The 21161-nt window shown below is 42.2% G+C and overlaps 1 protein-coding gene across 1 annotated transcript in view; it reads right to left on the reverse strand.

Annotated features, from left to right (window-relative positions):
• LOC124789310 (vacuolar protein sorting-associated protein 8 homolog) overlaps positions 1-21161 on the reverse strand; it is a 219150-nt gene that overhangs the window by 151805 nt on the left and 46184 nt on the right. The window contains exons 7-8 of the mRNA XM_047256624.1: positions 2564-2815; positions 1380-1514 (exon numbers count right to left, since the gene is read on the reverse strand). Of these exons, the coding sequence (XP_047112580.1) occupies positions 1380-1514; positions 2564-2815 (387 nt within the window). The remainder of the gene's footprint in view (positions 1-1379; positions 1515-2563; positions 2816-21161) is intronic.

The following is a 21161-nucleotide window of genomic DNA, read 5'->3' on the forward strand; positions in this document are numbered from 1 at the left end:
GTAAGACAACCCCGTATTTTCGAACATGAAGCTGGGGAAAAAAATCTTAATCTTGTAGTTGGGCAAATACGACATCATTTATTACTTACTTTATCAAAAATGGAAGTGTCTCAGACTAAATAAAATGCTCAAATAAGAATCTAAATAATCTTGAAGTAAAGAAGACCTCTTGCCGAATACTAGAAGCATTGAGCCATCAACAAAAAAGAATGAAAACTCTGCTTGCTTTTGGCTGAAACCTGTAATGAGCTAAGAGTACACGCTCAGGCACACGCACAAGCACACACTTACTATATTCATCTAAGAGTCTGCTACTTTTATTTCTCAAGCAACATAGTTACATGTAGCATGTAACACTAGTTACTACAAACACATTGTTGGAAAGCATAGGTTATGGAAAACATACCACTTACTGTTAGTTATGCATGAATGAAACATTTTAATGTTGTTTACTGAACTTACTCTCTCCCTATGAATGTAATTATATTCAAAGCAACCATCACTGTGTTGCTGTTGGATCCCAACCAAAAAATATGAAATTCATGAACAAATATTTTCAAGGGATACCCCATTCATCAGACAAGCAAAATGGAAATAGAAAACAAAGCAGAACACTCATCCTCTAGGTTGGGATATTAATCCGTTACTGGTCTCAGTACAGTATGGAAACTCGGGCTGATAAGGCACATACCAAGAGACAAAGTAAGAGGCCATTGCCAATTTATACCACTTCTACACTTTCATAGAAAGATACATGATGCAGTTTACAGTTTAATTACAAGCAACACTATCAGTTTACATGACTTAAACAATTTTTTCCTTACTTGAAAAATAAATAGCAAAAGCAAAATAATTTCAAGTCTTCCAGAGTTACTTATGTTTCAGTAAAAGAGCGTAGGAAAACACAGACAGCAGGAAAGAACCCTTCAAAAAGGAAAATGAGTGTTGGAAATTATGGGCAAGCAGGGTCGTGTGTGTGTGTGTGTGTGTGTGTGTGTGTGTGTGTGTGCGCGCGCGCGTGTGTGTGTAAGGAATGAGATGGGGGGTGTAGGGGGTGATAACAACACATGACAGGACTAACAAAACAAAGGGTGTAGGTCATTTAATTTTTATCCTACGTTATAAGGAAAAAAGTATAGAAGGTTTAGGAACCATCCTTTTTACCTCCTAAGACGTGTACAGGAGATGTGCCGTTTTCATGCTAATGGAATAAACATGTAAAACACCATGCTATAATCTGTCATATTTGTTTGGTGACAGAACAACAATAATTTAATCTCTTTCTTTTACTTATTACAATTATAGCCAACTATCAAAAGTGGCAATAATGCATGATGCTATCCCTCATTACAGTAATGGAGCAGAATGTGACAACTCACCTGTTTCACAAGGTGTGCTAGACGATCATTCCAAGTTCTGATTGACAACACATGAAATGTTTTAGTGCCCAACAGCAGCAGCTGGCTTCCAAAGCTGACTACAGAATTATAGCAGGCATGTTCCCCTGCTAAGGCCTGGAAAATGAACAAATTAAAATTAACAATGCAGGAACAATAAATGAAATATACGAGAACTACTAATGTTTGTGGGGAAAAATCATTTCAGTTTTATACTGTCATAAGTAGGAACTTCTTTACTTGTCATAAACTGACATTAAGGGCTTAGTTTCATGTACCTCCATATATTTTCTTGCAGAAATTATGCCAGAAATCAGTTACTAGTATTTACTCTGTTTCATGTCAAAAACTTGGAATTAGTAGTTTTGAACCTTTGAGCTTCATATATGTATGGAAGTATACATTTCATGGATTTCTTGTACATTCCACTGACAACAACAAAGTAGAAATGAGTTATAATGTGTACTGGATCTGAGGAGAAACAGTTACCAAACCTCATTCATATATGGTAAAACAACAGTGACTAGTAAGTCATGTGTAACCACTGCTAACTGGGTAAGTGCAATTTACAAACCAAAATGTTGGAGGTCCAATCAAAAATTGGTCCTAGAATTTTTCTCTCACTTATCACTCTGCCAATGATTTGTTAATGTGAAAATGGCACATTGCACTGTGGTTCAGAGTGCACATTAAACAGTATGTCAACCTGTAAGAAAAGGGCTGTCAGTCAAAGATTGGAGGAAGCCAAGAGCATAGAATCTCCATGAAGACTGCATCCAGTAAAGCACAGTGGTGTTCAAACCCATCTACTGGTTGAGGACAACTTAGCTCTTTCAGTTACAGTCTTCATTTTTCCCAAAAAACATTATATATGCTTATTTGGCTTATATTGATAGGAATGTGGAATGCATCATTTCCTGACCATTTCAAACAATGTTCCTCCAGTTGCGTTTCTGCCCTGAGATGAAGTGTACTGTATTTATTACAAAACTGGGGGCTCTGGATTTGTTTTTTCAAAGTAACACTTCTTCTCACCCAAACTTCCAAGTAAATTCTATGGCTCTTTCACATTTTTGATGTTGTTATACACAGTTTGAGAATGTAACAGTTTCAAGCTATAGAGTACACAAAATGTCAGACATTGTGGTTGTTGGAAAATAGCATACCAATGCTTTGCTGACATTTCCACCAGTTGCAAGACCCTTGAAGTGTGCTGTTGCGTATACCAGGCCAACAGCTGCTAGGTCCAGAACCTCTAGCTCCTCATGTGACCGAACATCCACGAGATGCAGCTGCTCCAATGTGTCCAAAACAGCCAGAGTGCGTGTATTCAGCCAGTGCAGACTCAGTAATTGGTAACCGACACTCAAGCGCTGTAGTGCCACAAACCGTACTTTGCTTTTATTGTCTACAGAAACCTGTAAAAAAGCATAAATTGCATATGGTTAATATGTAATGAAGTTATATGAACACTGACTGGAAAAATACTGACAGAAGTTCTGAAGATTCAGTGTAATGTTACAAAACTGTGTGAAAGTTGTGACACCTTGTGTAATAATGAGACGAATACTTTATCATCACTAAAGCTCCAGAACAGAAACAAGGATTAACAAGAAGAACAGTTCAAGGCCTGCTACAGCTTTCATTTGTGGCTTAGCCCTTTTATTCTCGTGGTGCAACAAATCACTAAGTACAACTTCAAAAGAAACTGAATACTCAGTTTTGACGACTGATTGACGAATACATACCTTCTGCATTGGCTGCATCGTAGCTTTCACGTCGGATGCATTAAAGAAATTTTGCAAAACCAAAATCAAGTGGCTTAGCCAGATTCTGAATTAGTATTGTCTCAAAGAAGAGGAAACACTTCACAATTTACAACACGTCACCCAGTACCACTTGAAGGAAACATATATAACATGCTCATTTTTCAGCAGAAAACAATGAAAGAATACTTTTATATATAAAGTAAGTCTAGACCTATTTAACAATATTATGACGAAGATAGTTGCCACTTACCAAATAGCGGAGATGCTGAGTCACTATATGGTGAGTAGCAACTATCCTTTCCATAATATTATTACATTCCATCCTGGATTTTTGATTGTCTAAAACTATTTAGTCTTTCTGAAAGATAAACAATTGTCTTAGGTTCTCACTGAAGTTGACCTTATTTCTTACAACTATTGAGAGTGACCTGTTTTGAGACACTATGTGAAAGAAATGCATCCTTAACTACCTCGTCTGCTGCTTTCATCAACAACTACTTTGATCAAACGGCATTTCCACAATAAATCACTAGTTGCTTCAGAATACCAAGTAAGTGTAACTGACACTTGCAGAAGAAGGAAACTTTTACACATTTTACTTTATTAACATACAAATATTTCTTTAAGTACAGATATTTCTCTCTAAAAAGTACACAGATTTTTGTTTAAGTAATAAGCAATATCCACTGGTTACGCGCGCCCGCGGGGGCGCCACACACACACACACACACACACACACACACACACACACACACACACACACACACACACACACACAGAAACACTTTAGCTGTTCAGATTTCTCATTTTATCTTAGACTAACAATCTTTGTTTAGAACAAATAATAACCCAGAAATACTTCCCTATTATAAACAGTACTGTAACATATTACAAAAAGTTGTAAAAATCCAGCATTATGCACATCTCGTCTGAAATTGACAGATCATATAATAAAATCAAACCAACAGGGAATATTCTTAAAAAAGAGGCAGGAAAAGAAGCCTTAGGAGATGACACTATTGCTGTTAAACAGTCTGGAAACATTGTAAAAGACTGTTCATGTGCAGCAGATATTTTTAGTAATTACATGCAAATAATTCAGAACAACAAGCAAAACAGTATGCTGAAGAAGCAATACAGAGGACATTTAGTGAAATAAAAGTTAATCTCACATCTCTACTAAAATAAGGGAGAGGATCATGACTTTTAAAATCAAAAGTTCATATAGGACAGGTAATATCTCCAGCAAGGCACTAAAATGTTGTAAGGCTATAATAAGTAATTTTCTTAGCCATGTATGTAATGCAGCATTAACTCACAGCGATTTCCCAAGAAGATTGAAATATGCTATTGTTAGGCCTCTATAAAGAAAAAAGGCAACTCCAAAGATGTCAATACTGCTGCCCAGTGCCAATACTCATGTTCAGAAAAAACATAACACCTTGAACAACTAGAGATGGGACATTCATACTCGCAGGACATGTACATTAATACATTCTGCAGAAATCATGAGCATTTGAACCACGTTGGCCCCATGGGTTCAAAGTCAACATTGATATCACGACGCAACACCACTTACTGGTAAAATGTGCCTGCAGCTGTCGTCGTCACTATAAACTGAAGGTAATGGATCAGTGTGGTTTGAGCAGACATGCAGGATGCCTCACAGTCATATGCACGAACTGTACCATCAAGTCAGTGAGTTTAAAAGAGAACGCATTATTGGCATGTGAGTATGCGATTCATCCATCCAGGAACATGGTTCATCCAGTTTTGTCCTGTTACAAATACTCCACTTCCTATTAACGTAGTACACTAACAAGAAATAATACACATGTTAGAAAAATACAGCTCTTACATATGCATACTGATGAAAACAAATTGGAAAAACCATATAGCAGATTTGCTAAAACATTTAGGTTCGGTTAGTTTTGCTGTAAGAATAATTGCCAATTTTTGGGATATAGAGGTGTTTAAGTTAAAGTATTTTGTGTATTTTCATTAGCTGATGCCTCATGTTATAATATTTTGGGGGTAACTCCTTGCTTAGTTTAAAAGTATTCATTGCACACAAGAAAAGGATTCCAATTATTTACAGAAGTTCCCACATGTAGATCTTGGAGGTATGTGTTTAAGGAACTGGGAATATTAACCACAGCCTCATGCTACATTTATTCACTTATGAAATTTGTTATCAACTATCTATCCAAGTTTGATACACTATGTGATCAAAAGTATCTGGACACCCGGCTGAAAATGACAAGTTCGTAGCGTCCTCCATCGGTAATGCTGGAATTCAATATGGTGTTGGCCCACCCTTAGCCTTGATGACAGCTTCCACTCTCACAGGCACACATTCAATCAGGTGCTGGAAGGTTTCTTGGGGAATGGCTGCCCATTCTTCATGGAGTGCTGCACTGAGGTGAGGTATCGATGTCGATCGGTGAGGCCTGGCATGAAGTCGGCGTTCCAAAACATCCCAAAGGTGTTCTATAGGATTCAAGTCAGGATTCTGTGCAGGACATTTCAGGGATGTTATTGACGTGTAATCACTCCACCACAGGCCATGAATTATTAAGAGGTGCTTGATCGTGTTGAAACATGCAATTGCCATCCCTGAATGGCTCTTCAACAGTGGGAAGCAAGAAGATGCTTAAAACATCAATGTAGGCCTGTGCTGTGATAGTGCCATATCCACACCATGCCATCAGATCGTCACATTGTGTACCATGATTCGTCACTCCACACAACGTTTTTCCACTTTTCAAACATCCAATGTTTATGCTTCTTACACCAAGTGAGGCATCATTCGGCATTTACCGGCGTGATGTTGGGCTTATGAGCAGCTGCTCAACCACGAAATCTAAGTTTTCTCACCTCCTGCCTAACTGTCATAGTACTTGTAGTGGATCCTGATGCAGTTTGGAATTCCTGTGTGATGGTCTGGATTGATGTCTGCATATTACACATTATGACCCTCTTCGACTGTCGGCAGTCTCTGTCAGTCAACAGATGAGGTCAGCCTGTACGCTTCTGTGCTGCACGTGTCCCTTCACATTTCCACTTCACTATCACATCGGGCACAGTGGACCTAGGGATGTTTAGGAGTGTGGAAATCTTGCATACAGACATATGACCCAAGTGACACCCAATCACCTGACCACGTTCAAAGTCCGTGAGTTCCGTGTAGCACCCCATTCTGCTCTCTCGTGATGGCTAATGACTACTGAGGTCGCTACTGTGGAGTACCTGGCAGTAGGTGGCAGCACAAGGCACCTAATATGAAAAACATATGTTTTTGGTGGTGTCTGGATACTTTTGATCACATAGTGTAGTGACAGAGATGTTCATGAATGCAACACTAGAAGGGAAAATGATCTGCATTACCCTAATCCAAATTTGGCACAGGAAGGGGTGAAATATGCAGCTACAAAAGTCTTAATAGCCAGAATGTAGCCATACACAAGGTGTGATAAATATACAACATACAACTATACAACCTCCTGTCGCGCTGCCGCATGGTGGGAGGTTGGTACTGGAATGCAGCAGACATTGAAAGTTCAAGAGCAGCAGTCACCATTTGTTTCATCCTTAGGTCTGTTTCAGTTTGCTTTTGAGCCTTAGTTGTAGAGGATATTGTTCTGCAGTAGTGCCATGAGCATGATGAACTTTAAAATTGAGTAGCACATTAACCCAAATTCCCTGTGAAATTAAAAAGGTCACCAATGGAATGTTTTTATATGTTAAAGGATGTGTCTAGTGATAATGCTAGGTCACATGCATGAGTTTTTGAATGGCACGAACTGTTTTCAGACGGTCACAAAGAGGTTGAAGATAATGAACTTTCCAGTTGATCTGTGAGTTCTGGGAATGAGGCACACATTCAGAAGATTAATGAAACTATGTGGAATGACCAACATCTGAGCATTCGGGATATCACATACATGGTGAGCAAGTAAAGAAGATAGTAATACAAATTTTGGATGATGAATTAAACATGACCAAAGTTTGTGCAAAACTGGTTCTGAAAAACCTCTCTCAGGAACAAAGCTGTCATTGGAAGAACGTCTGCTCTGATGTCATGGAACAAGTCAACGGGAAACCGGACTTGGTGATGTGTTACAATGGTACTGGGCCCTACACACTATAGATTGTATAGTTTGGCTCGAGCACCAATGTGCTACAGCACGAAAATATATATATTTGTTACACTCAACTCTCAGCTTGAGCAGCCCAGAGATGTGGCTGGTCTCAATGTTTGCCTATGTTTTTCGTCATAGGGTGCCAGCTCACACTTGTCGTAAACTCAATTTTCAAGATGAAATAAAATATTAAAAAAAATTCAGGCAGGTATTGTGGTGAAATTTAAAAATATTGAGTCACTCACATTTATTTATAATTTAAACAAGTAGTTTATTTCAATTTTTCCAGAAACAGTCCAATATATTATCACGTAGAAGAAGGTGTAATTAGATGAATGACGAACACTAACTTCACTTAATGAAGGTTTATTCAGCACTTGCACAAACAAGAGTGTGGAGCGAACTGCCTCCGGCCAGAACACATACGGTATGTATACAGTTACAGAACATTCCAGTATAATGATTCTTGACATTTGTGGATACTTCTAGAATGTACTTGAACCGAATACAGAAATTAAAATTTTACAGTTCAGGTGAGTTTTGAACTCACAATCCTCCCTGCAACAGCCTAGCATTATAACCACTACACCACAGTGACTGTGCTACTCAGCTCCTTCTGTGACAATATTGACTTAACACACAAAATGCAGTCTGAGGGGCTTTTAGGTAATGGCAGCTGCTGATAACTGATGCTACAACACTTCACTATAAAATTCATATGTCGCGATCACGGCACTGTTCACAGTTCACAAAATACACTGCTGTCTGCTGCCCTAAACCACTATATTGCGCTAAACTTGATCGTTTTCGAACATCGCTACATACATACTTGTCCCCGATCATGGCTACCAACCCAATACCAGCCCCAGATGAGCGGCACATCTGGCTCTTAGCGTCGGTCAAACTCAACTGCCTTCACAGATGGCCACCCTATGCACCCTCGAAATGACTGCCTAACTCAAAACAATGTTTGACAAAAAATTTATGAATATTCTAAAACTAAACACGAAACACATACGATACATTAAAAAAATATGGAAATTTTCTGGGCAATAACAATCTTGAGTCCAATTTTTTTTGTATCTGCCTTCATTTTTTCACAGATAATGTTCTTGTGGTGTGATTTTGCTTTTCCCGGATTTGTGATACTGAACGTAAATAAGCAAATAAAGATACATACTTATTAATACATACTAAATAAAAATACCTACCTCTTTAGAGTTTAGAATGCTGCCGCTAGTTTTGTCTATTTATTTATTACCAAAAACACAGTTTCTCTCAGTTGAATCCCATATTCCGACCTCTCATTAAAAAATGATACATATTCTGCTAAATCCACTACGATTGCTTGATGCAGTTCTACTAGCCACATCCATGAACACTTTGTTCATATTAATCAGCCAAAGCATTGCCGAGATATTAGCTTCTGAACTTTCATAAATTGACAATTTTTAAGACAACAGTAACTTTTAAACTATTATATATTTTTGTGGTGCATCTACATAATTTAGCTTTACATATTTTTCTGTCCATGAGTGCCAACTCGCACCTCCTTGTCACTCTTAGCACGCATACATTTTCTGATCTGCTGATCTTCTGATCATGACAAGCAATCGGGTACACATGCCGCTATAGTGGCTACAGCACATGTATGGGATAAAACGCAAATGTCAGACTTCGAAAATTTCTGATCGTTAGTGTCAGTCGAGAACTGCTAGTCGTACATCGCAAACCTGGGGCTCAAGGATGCAACAGTTTTGTCTGTATAAGTAATGATTTTGTTAAGAAGGCGTCAGTCTTAGTGCAGCTGCACATGCAGCAGCATTGACCACTCACAGTGAAAATGCCACGTTATTATAGGAGAAGAAGGCGTGCCTGCCCAACTGGCTATAAAACAACAGACAATATTACTATCAAGACCAAGAACTATGTAGGTGCACAAGTCATCCTGCACAGTCCATCAGTTTTCTGTGGTGGAGTTCTGAACTTTACCCTTAGCAACAATGAAGCCAATCAAAAAGGTAATGGCTGGGTTACCATTGCTTTAGTATGTGGACTTAAAGTCAATAAAGTGGCAGGACTGGAGTCGTTCAACAGCCGTGACGTCATCGCTTATCGGACTGTCACTGGCAATCTCACTCATTAATATAGAAATTAAATAAAGTATTCCTATCCTTTATCCCTACCAAAAAAACTACAATTATCTTACTTCATTAACGAGCGTATGGCATCAGCCACATGGGATGCACTCTGTGCAAGCATTGACCTCAGTGATTACGCAACCGCTTATCACTCTGTTTACAAACGTGACAAGAAAGCAGGTACGCATACATTTTTCTCTGGCATATAAATTTCTCCAAGTGCAAAAACACTGCCATATGCACTCCTGCCAAGCTTCTGCTCAGGTTTTTCCAAGGCCATGTAAACGCTAGCCTCTCGCCATGGCCCCCTTAGCAACCGCCAGCCACATGCTCTGCGGCGGGAAACTGCCACTCTAATCTCCATCCACAGCTTGTACAGTGTGTCATCACATCTGGTGAAACATGGATCTTCCAGTACGACCCAGAAACAAAGCCCTGGAAGACTCCCACATTGCCAAGAATGAAAAAAAGCACTAACGAGAATGTCCATACTGAAGGCGATGGTGATTTATTTGTTTTTGTTATCAGGGACATTATCAAGATTGAATAGATGCCTGACAGTCAAATCATTAATCAGGGATACTACAAAGAAGTCCTAATCAAACTGGCAGAAAGAGTAAGGAAGAAACGACTCAATATGTGGAAGACCAATGCTTGGATTCTGGGTCTGGAAAATGCATCAGCCCAAAATGCCGTTTTGTGAACCAACAATCAAATTCCTTCACTCTAACATCCTTTGCATTCACAAGATCTAACTCCCTGTGACTTATCTGTTCCCAGAGTGAAAACTGCATTGAAGGGAGCATATTGAAGAGGTACAAGAAAAAATGGCAGAGTTGTTAAGGAGAGTGACAAAGGATGACCTACAACATTACTTTGAACAATAGAAGACTCATGTGCAGTGGTGTATGGATAGGGGGAGCAGGCATATGTTGAAGAGGATAAAAATTAGTTCTAACTTTGTTTGCAATAAATCACATTTCCGATAGTAGTTTCATTATTTACTTGCCACACCTCCACAATATTTTTTTATTTTCATTTTTAGTTGTGTAGATGCTCTAGCAAACACTTACATACACATTAGGTCATGTTCTACAGGAGAGCAATCAACAGAGAGAGATCTATTGCTTTTCAATGTGACATGCCCTCAGTTAGTACCTACGACGTAATGTCGTCTTACGAGTGAGGTTCCATGTCAAAGTTGGTATCTCATGACAGCACCACAAACTAAAGACCAAACTGCCAGATGCTGCCATAAAAGAAAGACGGTGATGAAGACACGCCCTCAGGACATTCCGTACACCGCTGTTGCAGGAAGTCTATTTATATCACAGTGCAGTGCCACGCACCACACTCTTTGACAGCCAGTGTGATAGCATCAGCACCCTGGTTCACATTAAAGGAACAAACTTGTGTCATTAGTCAGATCAGTGCAGCAATTTCAGAATTAAATGTAAAGCAATATTTGACTGTTATTCAAGGCAAGAACTAAACTGTTATCATTGTGACCTGAAATTGTATTAAATGTAATTCGTCCATCATAGGGACACGGGTGTTGGTTGGTTGGTTTGGGATGTAAGGAGATCAAACTACACTGTCATCAGTCCCTTTTTCCTGATGCAAGCAAGGCTTAAGGTACAAAAACACCCAAAGTACGTTTTAGAAAGTAAAAGGGGGGAAAAGGAATAGGGAACCACACCTAAAGAAAACGAATGGAATGAACAGAAAATGGGAAAAAATACACCACAAAGAAAAGTAGAAGGACGTATTAAAACCATAGAGCAGATGGTCTGGGCTGGCTGATCACAATGATAAGAGAGGATGAGCCAGCCACTCTGCAACACATTAAAATGTCTACCCCAAAAAGACAAGGCGAGATGAACACATGTAGGGAAATGACGACCACCAAGACAAACAAATGCAAAGAAAGTGTGACAGAGTTAAAATGGAGGGAGCGTGGTGGCCTTGGAGAGAAGGCTAAATGCCCACCCTTATATGGTACAATGAAAAACCACCCCCATGAATAAAATGTAAAACTAAATCTGCTGTTGAGGCATTGTTGTCCAACACCGAAGGTAGGGTGCTGGGAAGGTTAAAAGTCTGCCGCAGAGGGGCTAAAAGTGGGCAGTCCAGCAAGATGTGGATGACTGTCATTTGGGAGTCACAGCGACACAGAAGTGGGTCCTCAGGACAGAGGAGGTAACCATGTACTAGCCACATATGGCCAATGCAGAACTGGCAGAGAACCACAGAGTCACTGCGAGGGGCCCTCATGGAGGACTTCCACACATTCATAGTCTCCTTGATGGCAGGCAGTTTGTTGTGCATATTGGGATTACGCCTTCCATCTCACAAAGCTGAAAAACCTTGCAGCGAAATAATGATCATAGGTCAGTTATGGGGATGCCGATCTCCAGAAGCGGTTTCCGTGTAGCCTGTTTTCCCAGCCTGTTGGCAAGTTCATTTTCTGGGATTCCGACATGACCTGGGGACCATACAAACACCATGGAATGACTGGACTGTTCCAGGGCATAGATGGACTCCTGGATGGTCATTACCAAAGGATGGTGGGGGTAGCACTGTTCGATAGCTTGTAGGCTGCTCAAGGAGTCAGTACAGAGAAGAAATGACTCACCAGGGCATGAGCAGATGCGCTCAAGACCACGAGAAATGGTTGCCAGCTCTGCAGTGAAAACACTGCAGCCATCTTGCAAGGAGTGCTGATCAATATGTCATCCATGAACATATGCGAAGCCAACATGACCATCAGACATTGAGCCGTCTGTGTAAACCAATTCATGGTCCTAGTACATGTCAAGAATCGAGAGGAAGTGCCATCGGAGAGCCATGGGGTTAACTGAGTTCTTAGGAACATATGAAAGGTCCAGGCGAAGCTTCAGCCTATGTGTACGCCATGGAGGTGTACATGAATGGACCTCGAGTAAGCCCTGACCTGTGCCTTCAATGCGGGAGATGAACTGCCATGGGTGCGAAAAGGAGATGGTAATTTGGATGCTCAGGATAACTATGAATATGTGAAACATAACTAGGGAGCAGGGAGGGACTCCGGCCTCCACCAGGACGCTGGCAACCAGACTCATCCTAAAAGCTCCCATTGCCAGTCGAACGCCACAGTGGTGCACTGGGTCGAGTAAACAACACTGTGGGCTCCGGCTGAACCACAAACCAGACTCCCATAGTCAAGGAGGGATTGAACAGGGGCTCTGTAGTGCTGCAGCAGCATAGAGCGATTTGCAGCCCAGTTGGTGTTACTCAGGCAGTGGATAGCATTGAGGTGCTGCCATCAATTCCACTTCAGCTGACAAAGATGAGGAAGCCACATCAATAGGGCATCGAAAATCAGTACTAAGACTCAATATGTCTCCACTACAGTGAGTGTATCATCTTTAAGGTGAACTTCTGGTCCCGGATGAACGGTACGACACCGACATAAGTGCATGACACATGACTCTGTGGCTGAAAACTGGAAGCCGTGGGCTAGAGCCCATGACTGCACCTTTTGAATGGCTCCCTGTAGGTGCAGCTCAGCAACACCAATACTGGAGGAGCAGTATGAAATGCAGAAGTTGTCTGCATACAGAGAAGGTGAGACGGACAGCCTGACAGCTGCTGCTAGACCGTTAATGGCCACTAAAAATAGAGCCCTGCAGGACCCCATTCTCCTGGATATGGGGGAACTGCGGGAGGCACCAACTTGGACACGGAAAGTATGGAGCAAAAAGAAATTTTGGATAAAAATTGGGAGCGGGCCCTGCAGACCTCACTCATGTAATGTGGCAGGCTGTGTCTTAAGCTTTTTGTAAATCAAAAAAGGTGGCACCAAGGTGCTGGCATCTGGAAAAGGCTGTTCAAATGGCAGACTCGAGGGAAACTAGATTATCAGTGATAGAGCAACCCTGGCGGAAACTGCTCTGGTGTGGAGCCAGTGGGCCATGTGACTCCAGGACCCAACACCGCTGCCAACTTACCATACGTTCCAACAGCTTACAAAGAATGTTGGCGAGGCTGATGGGCCGATAGCTATCCACATCAAGTGGGGATTTGCCGGGCTTGAGCATTGGTATGAAGGTGCTCTCTTGCCATTGCGATGGAAAGACGCCATCGCACCAGATCCGGTTGAAGATGATGAGGAGATGTCACTTGTACTCGGATGAGAGATGTTTGATCATCTGATTGTGGACCCGATCTGGAGCAAGAGCTGTGACAGGGCAATGTGCAAGAATGCTGAGGAGCTCCCACTCCATAAATGGGGCATTATAGGGTTCACTGTGACGTTCAGTGAATGAGAGGGCTTTCCTTTCCATCCGCCTTTTGAGGTGGCGAAATGCTGGGGGATAATTCTCCGACGCGAAGGCTCGAGCACAGTACTCAGCAAAGTGCTAGGCTATTGTGTTTGCATCGGTAGGTAACACACCACTGATGTTAATGCCAGTGACACCTGTCAGGGTCTGGTACCCACAAACATGTCTGATCTTAGTCCAGACTTGGGAAGGTGACGTATGGCACCCAATGGTCGAGACTTACCTCTCGCAAAATTCCTGTTTCTGTCTTTTTGTGAGCTGGCGAAAGCTGGCACAGAACTGTTAAGCTATTAGGTGCTCTAGGGAGGGGTGCCACTTATGTCGCAGTAGAGCTTGCCGACGCTCTTTAATGGCCTCAGTGATTTCTGGCGACCACCAAGGTACTGACTTTCGCCAGGGGCACCCTAGAGATCAAGGGGTCGCGTTTTCCGCCACAGAAACGATAGATTTAGTTACCTGCTCAACTACCACATTGATGGTATCATGTGGGGGAGATTCAATGGTGACAGCAGAGGTGAAAGATTCCCAGTCTGCCTTGTTTAAAGCCCATCTTGGTAGACATCTGGGGAATGGCACTGGGGGAGTGACAGGAAGATGGGAAAGTGGTCACTACCACACAAGTCATCATGGGCTCTCCAGCGAACAGACGGGTGAAGTTATGGGATGTAGAGGGATAAATCAATGGCCGAGTAAGTGCCATGAGCCACACTGAAATGTATAGGGGCACCAGTAATTAAGAGGCAGAGGTTGAGTTGAGAAAGTGAAGTTTCAACATCTCTACCTCGGCCAGTAGGCACAGTGCCACCCCACAAGGGGTTATGGGTGTTAAAACCTCCTAAAGGTAGGAAAGGTTAAGGGAGTTGGCGAATCAGTGCAGCCAATGTGTTCAGGGGTACTGCACCATCTGGAGGAAGATATACATTGCAAACTTATTTCCTGTGTCGTCCTTATCCTGACAGCCACAGCTTCAAGAGGGGTTTGAAGGGGCACAAGTTCACTGCATACTGAGTTCAGGACACAGACACAAACTTCACCTGACACACTATTATAGTCGCTATGGTTCTTGTAACATCCATGGAGGGCAGGGTCCACATTGCCAGGAACCAGGTTTCCCGGAGGGCAATGCAGAAAGCAGATGTGAAGCTTAACAGTTGTCATAGCTCAGCCAGGTGGTGGAAAAAACTGTAGCAATTCCACTGGAGGATGACATTATCATGAGGCTGGGAAGGCATGAAGTGCACAAGGAGGCAGATTATGCATCAGGGTCACCTGCTGCCACCGATTGAGTATTTGTATCAATTCTTATTGTGGATGAGGCATCAGTGAGATCCAGATCCTCAGGGGACACTAAGATCTCCGCCTCATCAGGTACAGAATTGCTAGGGAGCAGTGGTGTTGGGGCCATCGGAGGGTCCTTTTTCTTAGCACACTTCTTTGTTTGCTTGCCCTCTTGCTTCTCTTTAGGGGCTTGCTGGGAGGATTTCTCCGAAGTAGCTTCAGGCATGGTGGAAGACTGTGAAGCTCTTTGTCCAGCAGCTTTTGGCTCCTTTAGCCACTGATGAGGATCCACTGTGGCATTAGTGTAGACTTTGGGAGGGTGTGGGAGAGTGGGTCCCAAGGGAGCACTTCTGCATGAGAGGAGCTGGAGGAGGCTGTTGCTTCTCCGGCTTGGGGAGGGGACCGATGTCCTCTGTGTTTGGGAAGTAGGTACTTTGGGAGCACTGGAAGGAGATTTCCCCTACCACCACAGGGGCAGATGTATTCTGGAGGCCTGGAGGGACCACTGTTCGTGGCACAGAGTGCGGTAAGACTGGTACTTGCAACGGTGATGGTAACATAGCTGCAGCATATGTGGATGTCAACCGAACGGGGTGTAATCATTCAAATTTACGTTTAGCGTCTTGGTAAGTCAACTGGTTCAGGGTCTTTTACTCCACGATTTTCCAATCCTTTTGGAGTACAGTGTAGTCTGGCGAGCTGGAGGAGTGCTGCTCTCGGTTGTTACAGTTGATACAAGTGGGAGGAGGTGGACATGGAGTATCTGGATGCACTAGACGTCCGCAGTCTTGACATGTGGCATTGGAATTGCAGCGGGAAGACATGTGCCCGAATTTCCAGCACTTAAAGTGCCACTGAGGGGGAGGGTCGTATGGTTTAACGTCACAGTGGTAAACCATCACCTTGACTTTTCAGGCAATGAATCACCCTCAAAGGCCAAGATGAAGGCAATGGTAGCAACCCTGTTGTCTTTGGGTCCCCTGTAAATGCACCGGATGAAATTAACACCCTGCTGTTCTAGACTGGCATGGAGCTCATTGTCAGACTGCAAGAGGAGGTAGTGATGGAAAATAAACCCCTGGACCATGTTGATGCTTTTATTGGGAGTGACAGAAACAGGAATATCACCCAGCCGGTCACAAGCGAGTAACACCTGGGATTGGGCTGGGGATGCTGTCTGAATCAAGACTGCACCACTTCTCATCTTAGACAGTGCTGTCACTTCCCCAAACTTATCCTCAAGATGTTCAACAAAAAAATTGAGGTTTAGTAAGTAGATAGGAGTCCCTGTCCATTCTGCTACAGACTAAATACTGAGGCGAATAGTGCTCTCTTCTTTCTGTAGCCCTATGTTCTTCCCATGGTGTAGCGCGGGAGGGAAATGATTTAGGTTCATATCTGTCAGCATTGTACTCGATCTTGCCCTTCTTAGAGGCTGCTGGCACCGTACGGTCACCAGCAATAGGTGACAGTCAATTTCATTGTGGGTAATCTGCCCTGATGCCACCCACTCCGAACAGCGGCTCTCCCAGCCACAGCAAAGGCCACCTGGCATGATGGCCATTGCCGGCAGTCCTGATGCCCCGCGAAGACAGGTATCTGCTCCTTTGGCATATGTGGGGAGTTTAGAGCTCTGGCATCAGCTGTGCGATCCCTGTGTTGTCAGGAGGCTACCACCATATTGGTACACGACGGCCCCACCACAATGGACTGGCTACAGTGCTGGATATTGGGCATATGGGCATAGAGAAATCCAGTATCGTCTTGGGGGCGAAAGAGGACAGGAGACAATGGAAGAAGATGACACCCCAGAAAGTGCGATCCCTGTGTTGTCAGGAGGCTACCACCATATTGGTACACGACGGCCCCACCACAACGGACTGGCTACAGTGCTGGATATTGGGCATAGAGAAATCCAGTATCGTCTTGGGGGCGAAAGAGGACAGGAGACAATGGAAGAAGATGACACCCCAGAAAGTGCGATCCCTGTGTTGTCAGGAGGCTACCACCATATTGGTACACGACGGCCCCACCACAACGGACTGGCTACAGTGCTGGATATTGGGCATAGAGAAATCCAGTATCGTCTTGGGGGCGAAAGAGGACACGAGACAATGGAAGAAGATGACACCCCAGAAAGTGTCCTTGCCCAAGTAGTTTAATTGCAGGTGGAGATGCAAAGCCATGACAAGTGGTTCAGGAGATCGAATCTAAGGACACTATGGATAACTCTTGCACCACATAAGGCATCCTACCACATATGCCCACACTTCTGTAGAATTTGGAAAGTGGCAGGTCAAACCATAAAATAGGACCTGAACCTATAGGGCTGAAAAGTGAGAGACTGCTTTTAGTTGCCTTTTACGGCAGGCAGGAATACCTCGGGTCTATTCTAACACCCGGACCCGCGGGGGGAGGAAAGGGGGGGGGGGTGCATGGATGTTCACCAATGTTACGTATCCTGTATTGAAGTGTTTTACTGGAACAGATCTAATGTCCATTATATGTTGTATCATCTACTCAACCTTCTCCAGAAGTAAATATTTAGAACTGTCATCTAGGCTTGCAACAAGATATAAAAATGGTTCTCCCTTGTGTTCAAGTGCAATTTTTTTCATCCAATACATATAAAAAGTGTGACAAGTATTTTTGACAAAAGTTTAACCTTTTCTTGCCTGTGCAGATATGCTTGGCGCTTTGCTCATCACAGTAGCTAAAATTTTTCTGTATTATTGTATCTACTCTAAAGTGTTTAACCACATCTGAGTGCCAAGATTACTACCTTTAAATGAAATTGTTCAGTTTCAGACATAGCAGACTGAATGACTGCTGCTCAGTGTTCAACAGATTATAAACTTACTGCCACAACATGCAGCACAATAGCAGGTTACTGTGCCAAAATTTCATTTGTTTAATAGCAAGAAAGAAGATTAGCTGGAATATCGCACTCAACTCAAAGCTCATTTCAGCACCTACAGCATTCAAGGCACAGTGTGCATAGTATTCTTTCTGTCCACTCTTGGAGTTGATGTCTATTGCTTGTGTCTCAAACTGTTTCCCAAAGATGTATAATATGAAGAACTGGTTAGGAATATCGATGAACATTATGAGACACAGATTCATGTCACAGTGGCAAGATTTAAATTTTGCCATCTAAAGAAGCACCCTGAAAAGTCATTAAAATAGTGGAATGCTGAACTTAAAATGACTAAGAAGACATTGTCTGTTCAAGTGTTTTTGTGGACAAAGTTATAGTGATGTGAGGCTACATGAGGCAGTCGTGCAAAACACATCAGATATAAGCATATGGGCTGCTATCCTAGAATTTCCAGACCTGGATTTGAAAACAGTTCTGTCAAATGGTTCAAATGGCTCTGAGCACTATGGGACTTAACTACTGAGGTCATCAGTCCACTAGAACTTAGAACTACTTAAACCTAACCAACCTAAGGACATCACACACATCCATGCCCGAGGCAGGATTCGAACCTGCGACCGTAGTGGTCACGCGGTTCCAAACTGACGCGCTTAGAACCGCACGGCCACACCGGCCGGCAAAACAGTTCTGTCAATTACAACACCTCACATTACTGTGGAAGGAACTGAAGTTGATTTTGAGGTTCTGTCTATTTCTCTTGTTTGTAGTACACAAGGCAATCAGTCGTCAGCTAGTGTTAAAGTGCATAAAAACAGGGCTCAGATTAAAGGTAAAATCTTTTGGTCATGTGGTACATGAGCTGTAGTTCAGAAAAAGGAGAGGAAGTCTTGTCTACAGTATTTTCCTACTCATGACAGCAAGCATGTCCTTTTTTATGAAGAACAGTGCTTCAAGTATGACAAGCAAAGTCACATCCAAATAGTCTATTTACAAGAGTGCCAGTCTAACAAAGCCACAGCAAGTTCATGCTGTGGTGACCAAGCAACTGCGACATTCACAAAGTAAGTCTCACTTTTTCACTTCATGCCAATCTTCTGCTGTAGTTCACTGAAAGTAGAAAAAACTTTTTGTCCAATTAAGAGTAACTCGCAAGACAGTTTTATTTCAATTAGACACAGGTGCATCTGTATCCCTAATCAGTAAAGACACCTATAATCTGATTGGTAGACCACAACTACAAAAGTCTACTTCTATTTTGTCTGCTTATGGCAGACAAGAAATACCAGTATTATGTGTGTGCAGTTTGCCTGCAACTTTTCGTGATGTTACAAAGTGTATTTCATTCCACGTACTACATTCTAGAAACAGTGCAAACATTTTTGGCATCGACTTGTTTGATTTGTTCAATTGTACATAAAAGGCAATGTGTCACAAATCAGTGTTTCAGTGTCTCATTCCCTTGCTTCTGATTAGTACAAGAAGTAAAGTGAACTTTTTGAACCAGGATTAAGAAGGGCTACAGATTTTAAGGCACACATACAATTAAAGATAATGCAAAACCACAGTTTTATCATGCTAGGCCTGTCCCCCATGCTATATACGAGCAGGCTGCAATGGACTGCGATGATGGAAAGACAATGGGGGATACAACTCGCTTCTGCAAGCCAATGGGCATCCCTACTTGCTAATACTTAAAAAGCTGTCAGGAGGTTTACGTATGTGCGAATGCTGCTATCGACGGTTGTGTGTGATTCATTCACAGGCTTATTAATTTATTCTGTACCTTAAAATAGCTCATTTGGTAACTTGTTCTTAGCTGGAATTGTATTGATGTAACTTGCTGCAGTATCCTGGCCATTATTGATCATTAATGTGCAACCTTAGTATGTTGTACAGGTACTCTGCATTTGTCTGGCCTTTCTAACTGTGGCACAGTGACAAAATTATTGCACTGTCAAAGCGTTTGGTTGTATCTTGGTAGTGATTGTCCGTCACACCGCCTGGTTATTTTAACACGTTTTAAATTCTTGTTGGCTGAATGCCCAAAATTTTCCAAAATTAATTATTACTGTTTAAAGGGAGCATTTTGGTTCTTACTATTATCACCATTTGAGCATAATATGTTAATTATTCTGCAATTGTTTCTCAATTCTTTGTACTGAAGTTACTCATCATTGGAGTCTTTTTATTTTATTTATTACTGGTTTACATGAGAGTTATTTGGCTATGTCTTTTTTAGCTGAAGCTGATTTAAAATTTTCAGTCATTTAAATTTTATTAATTACGGGTTTACACAAAAGTTATTTGTCTAAGTCAGATGTGTAACTAAAGTTGGTTAGAAATTTTCAGTCATTTAAATTTTATTATTTATTGGTTTAGAGGAGTGTGTGTTATCTCTATTTTAACTGAAGCTGTTATTATTGAAGGCTGGGCTGTTTGTATTTGGTAATTTTGCTAAACTGAAGCTGTTATTACTGAAGGCTTGTCTGTTCCCTTTTAATCAAATTAAGAGCTGTATCATAATTTGGGTTAGCTGAAACTCTCGTTAACCAAGGTCTACCTGTCTCTATTGCTCTGTTATTGAGATCTGATACGTTAATCTATGTTGTAATTAACTGAATTGTGATTGCCAAAGGGCTTACTGTTTCAGAGGTATTATGTCAGCAAGTTAGTAACAGGAAATGACACATGATAGTACATGAGCCCTGAGCTTTTGCCTTATATCCCTTTATCCATAATTGTAGGTTTCACCACCTGATGGGAAGGTGCAGGCAGGATTGTTACACTGTTGTCATTAGCATGCCCTGTTGCATCATCTGCGGCTGCCACGGAAACAGTTTTTTCATCATGTCAGATGAAATTTCAGTCACAGAACAAAGTTTTTGGCAAGAACAGGATTGGGCACATGGAGTTATCACACAAGTGCTGGGTCATTCGCCTTCCATTGTTCAAGGGTGCAAGGGCTGCACTGGCATCACCAGAAACAGCTGCAGCACTTTAATGGCAGTGACTCTGCTGCAGAATATTTGCCAACAGATCCAGCAAGCTGTTAGAATCTGCAATAGCAGTCATCTCCAGCTCTGCACCTGTCACAGTTGATGCTGTAAAGTGCAGTGCCAATGGAGATTGACGTCGGCCACTGGTCTCCCCACCAGAAACGACGTATGTGGAGGCACTGCCTCTGATTAGCCACCATAGCACCCTGCAGTTCTACCTGCTGTCCTCCTGACCACA

This window comes from Schistocerca piceifrons, chromosome 3 (genome assembly GCF_021461385.2).
Source record: "Schistocerca piceifrons isolate TAMUIC-IGC-003096 chromosome 3, iqSchPice1.1, whole genome shotgun sequence".
Lineage (NCBI taxonomy): Eukaryota > Metazoa > Arthropoda > Insecta > Orthoptera > Acrididae > Schistocerca > Schistocerca piceifrons.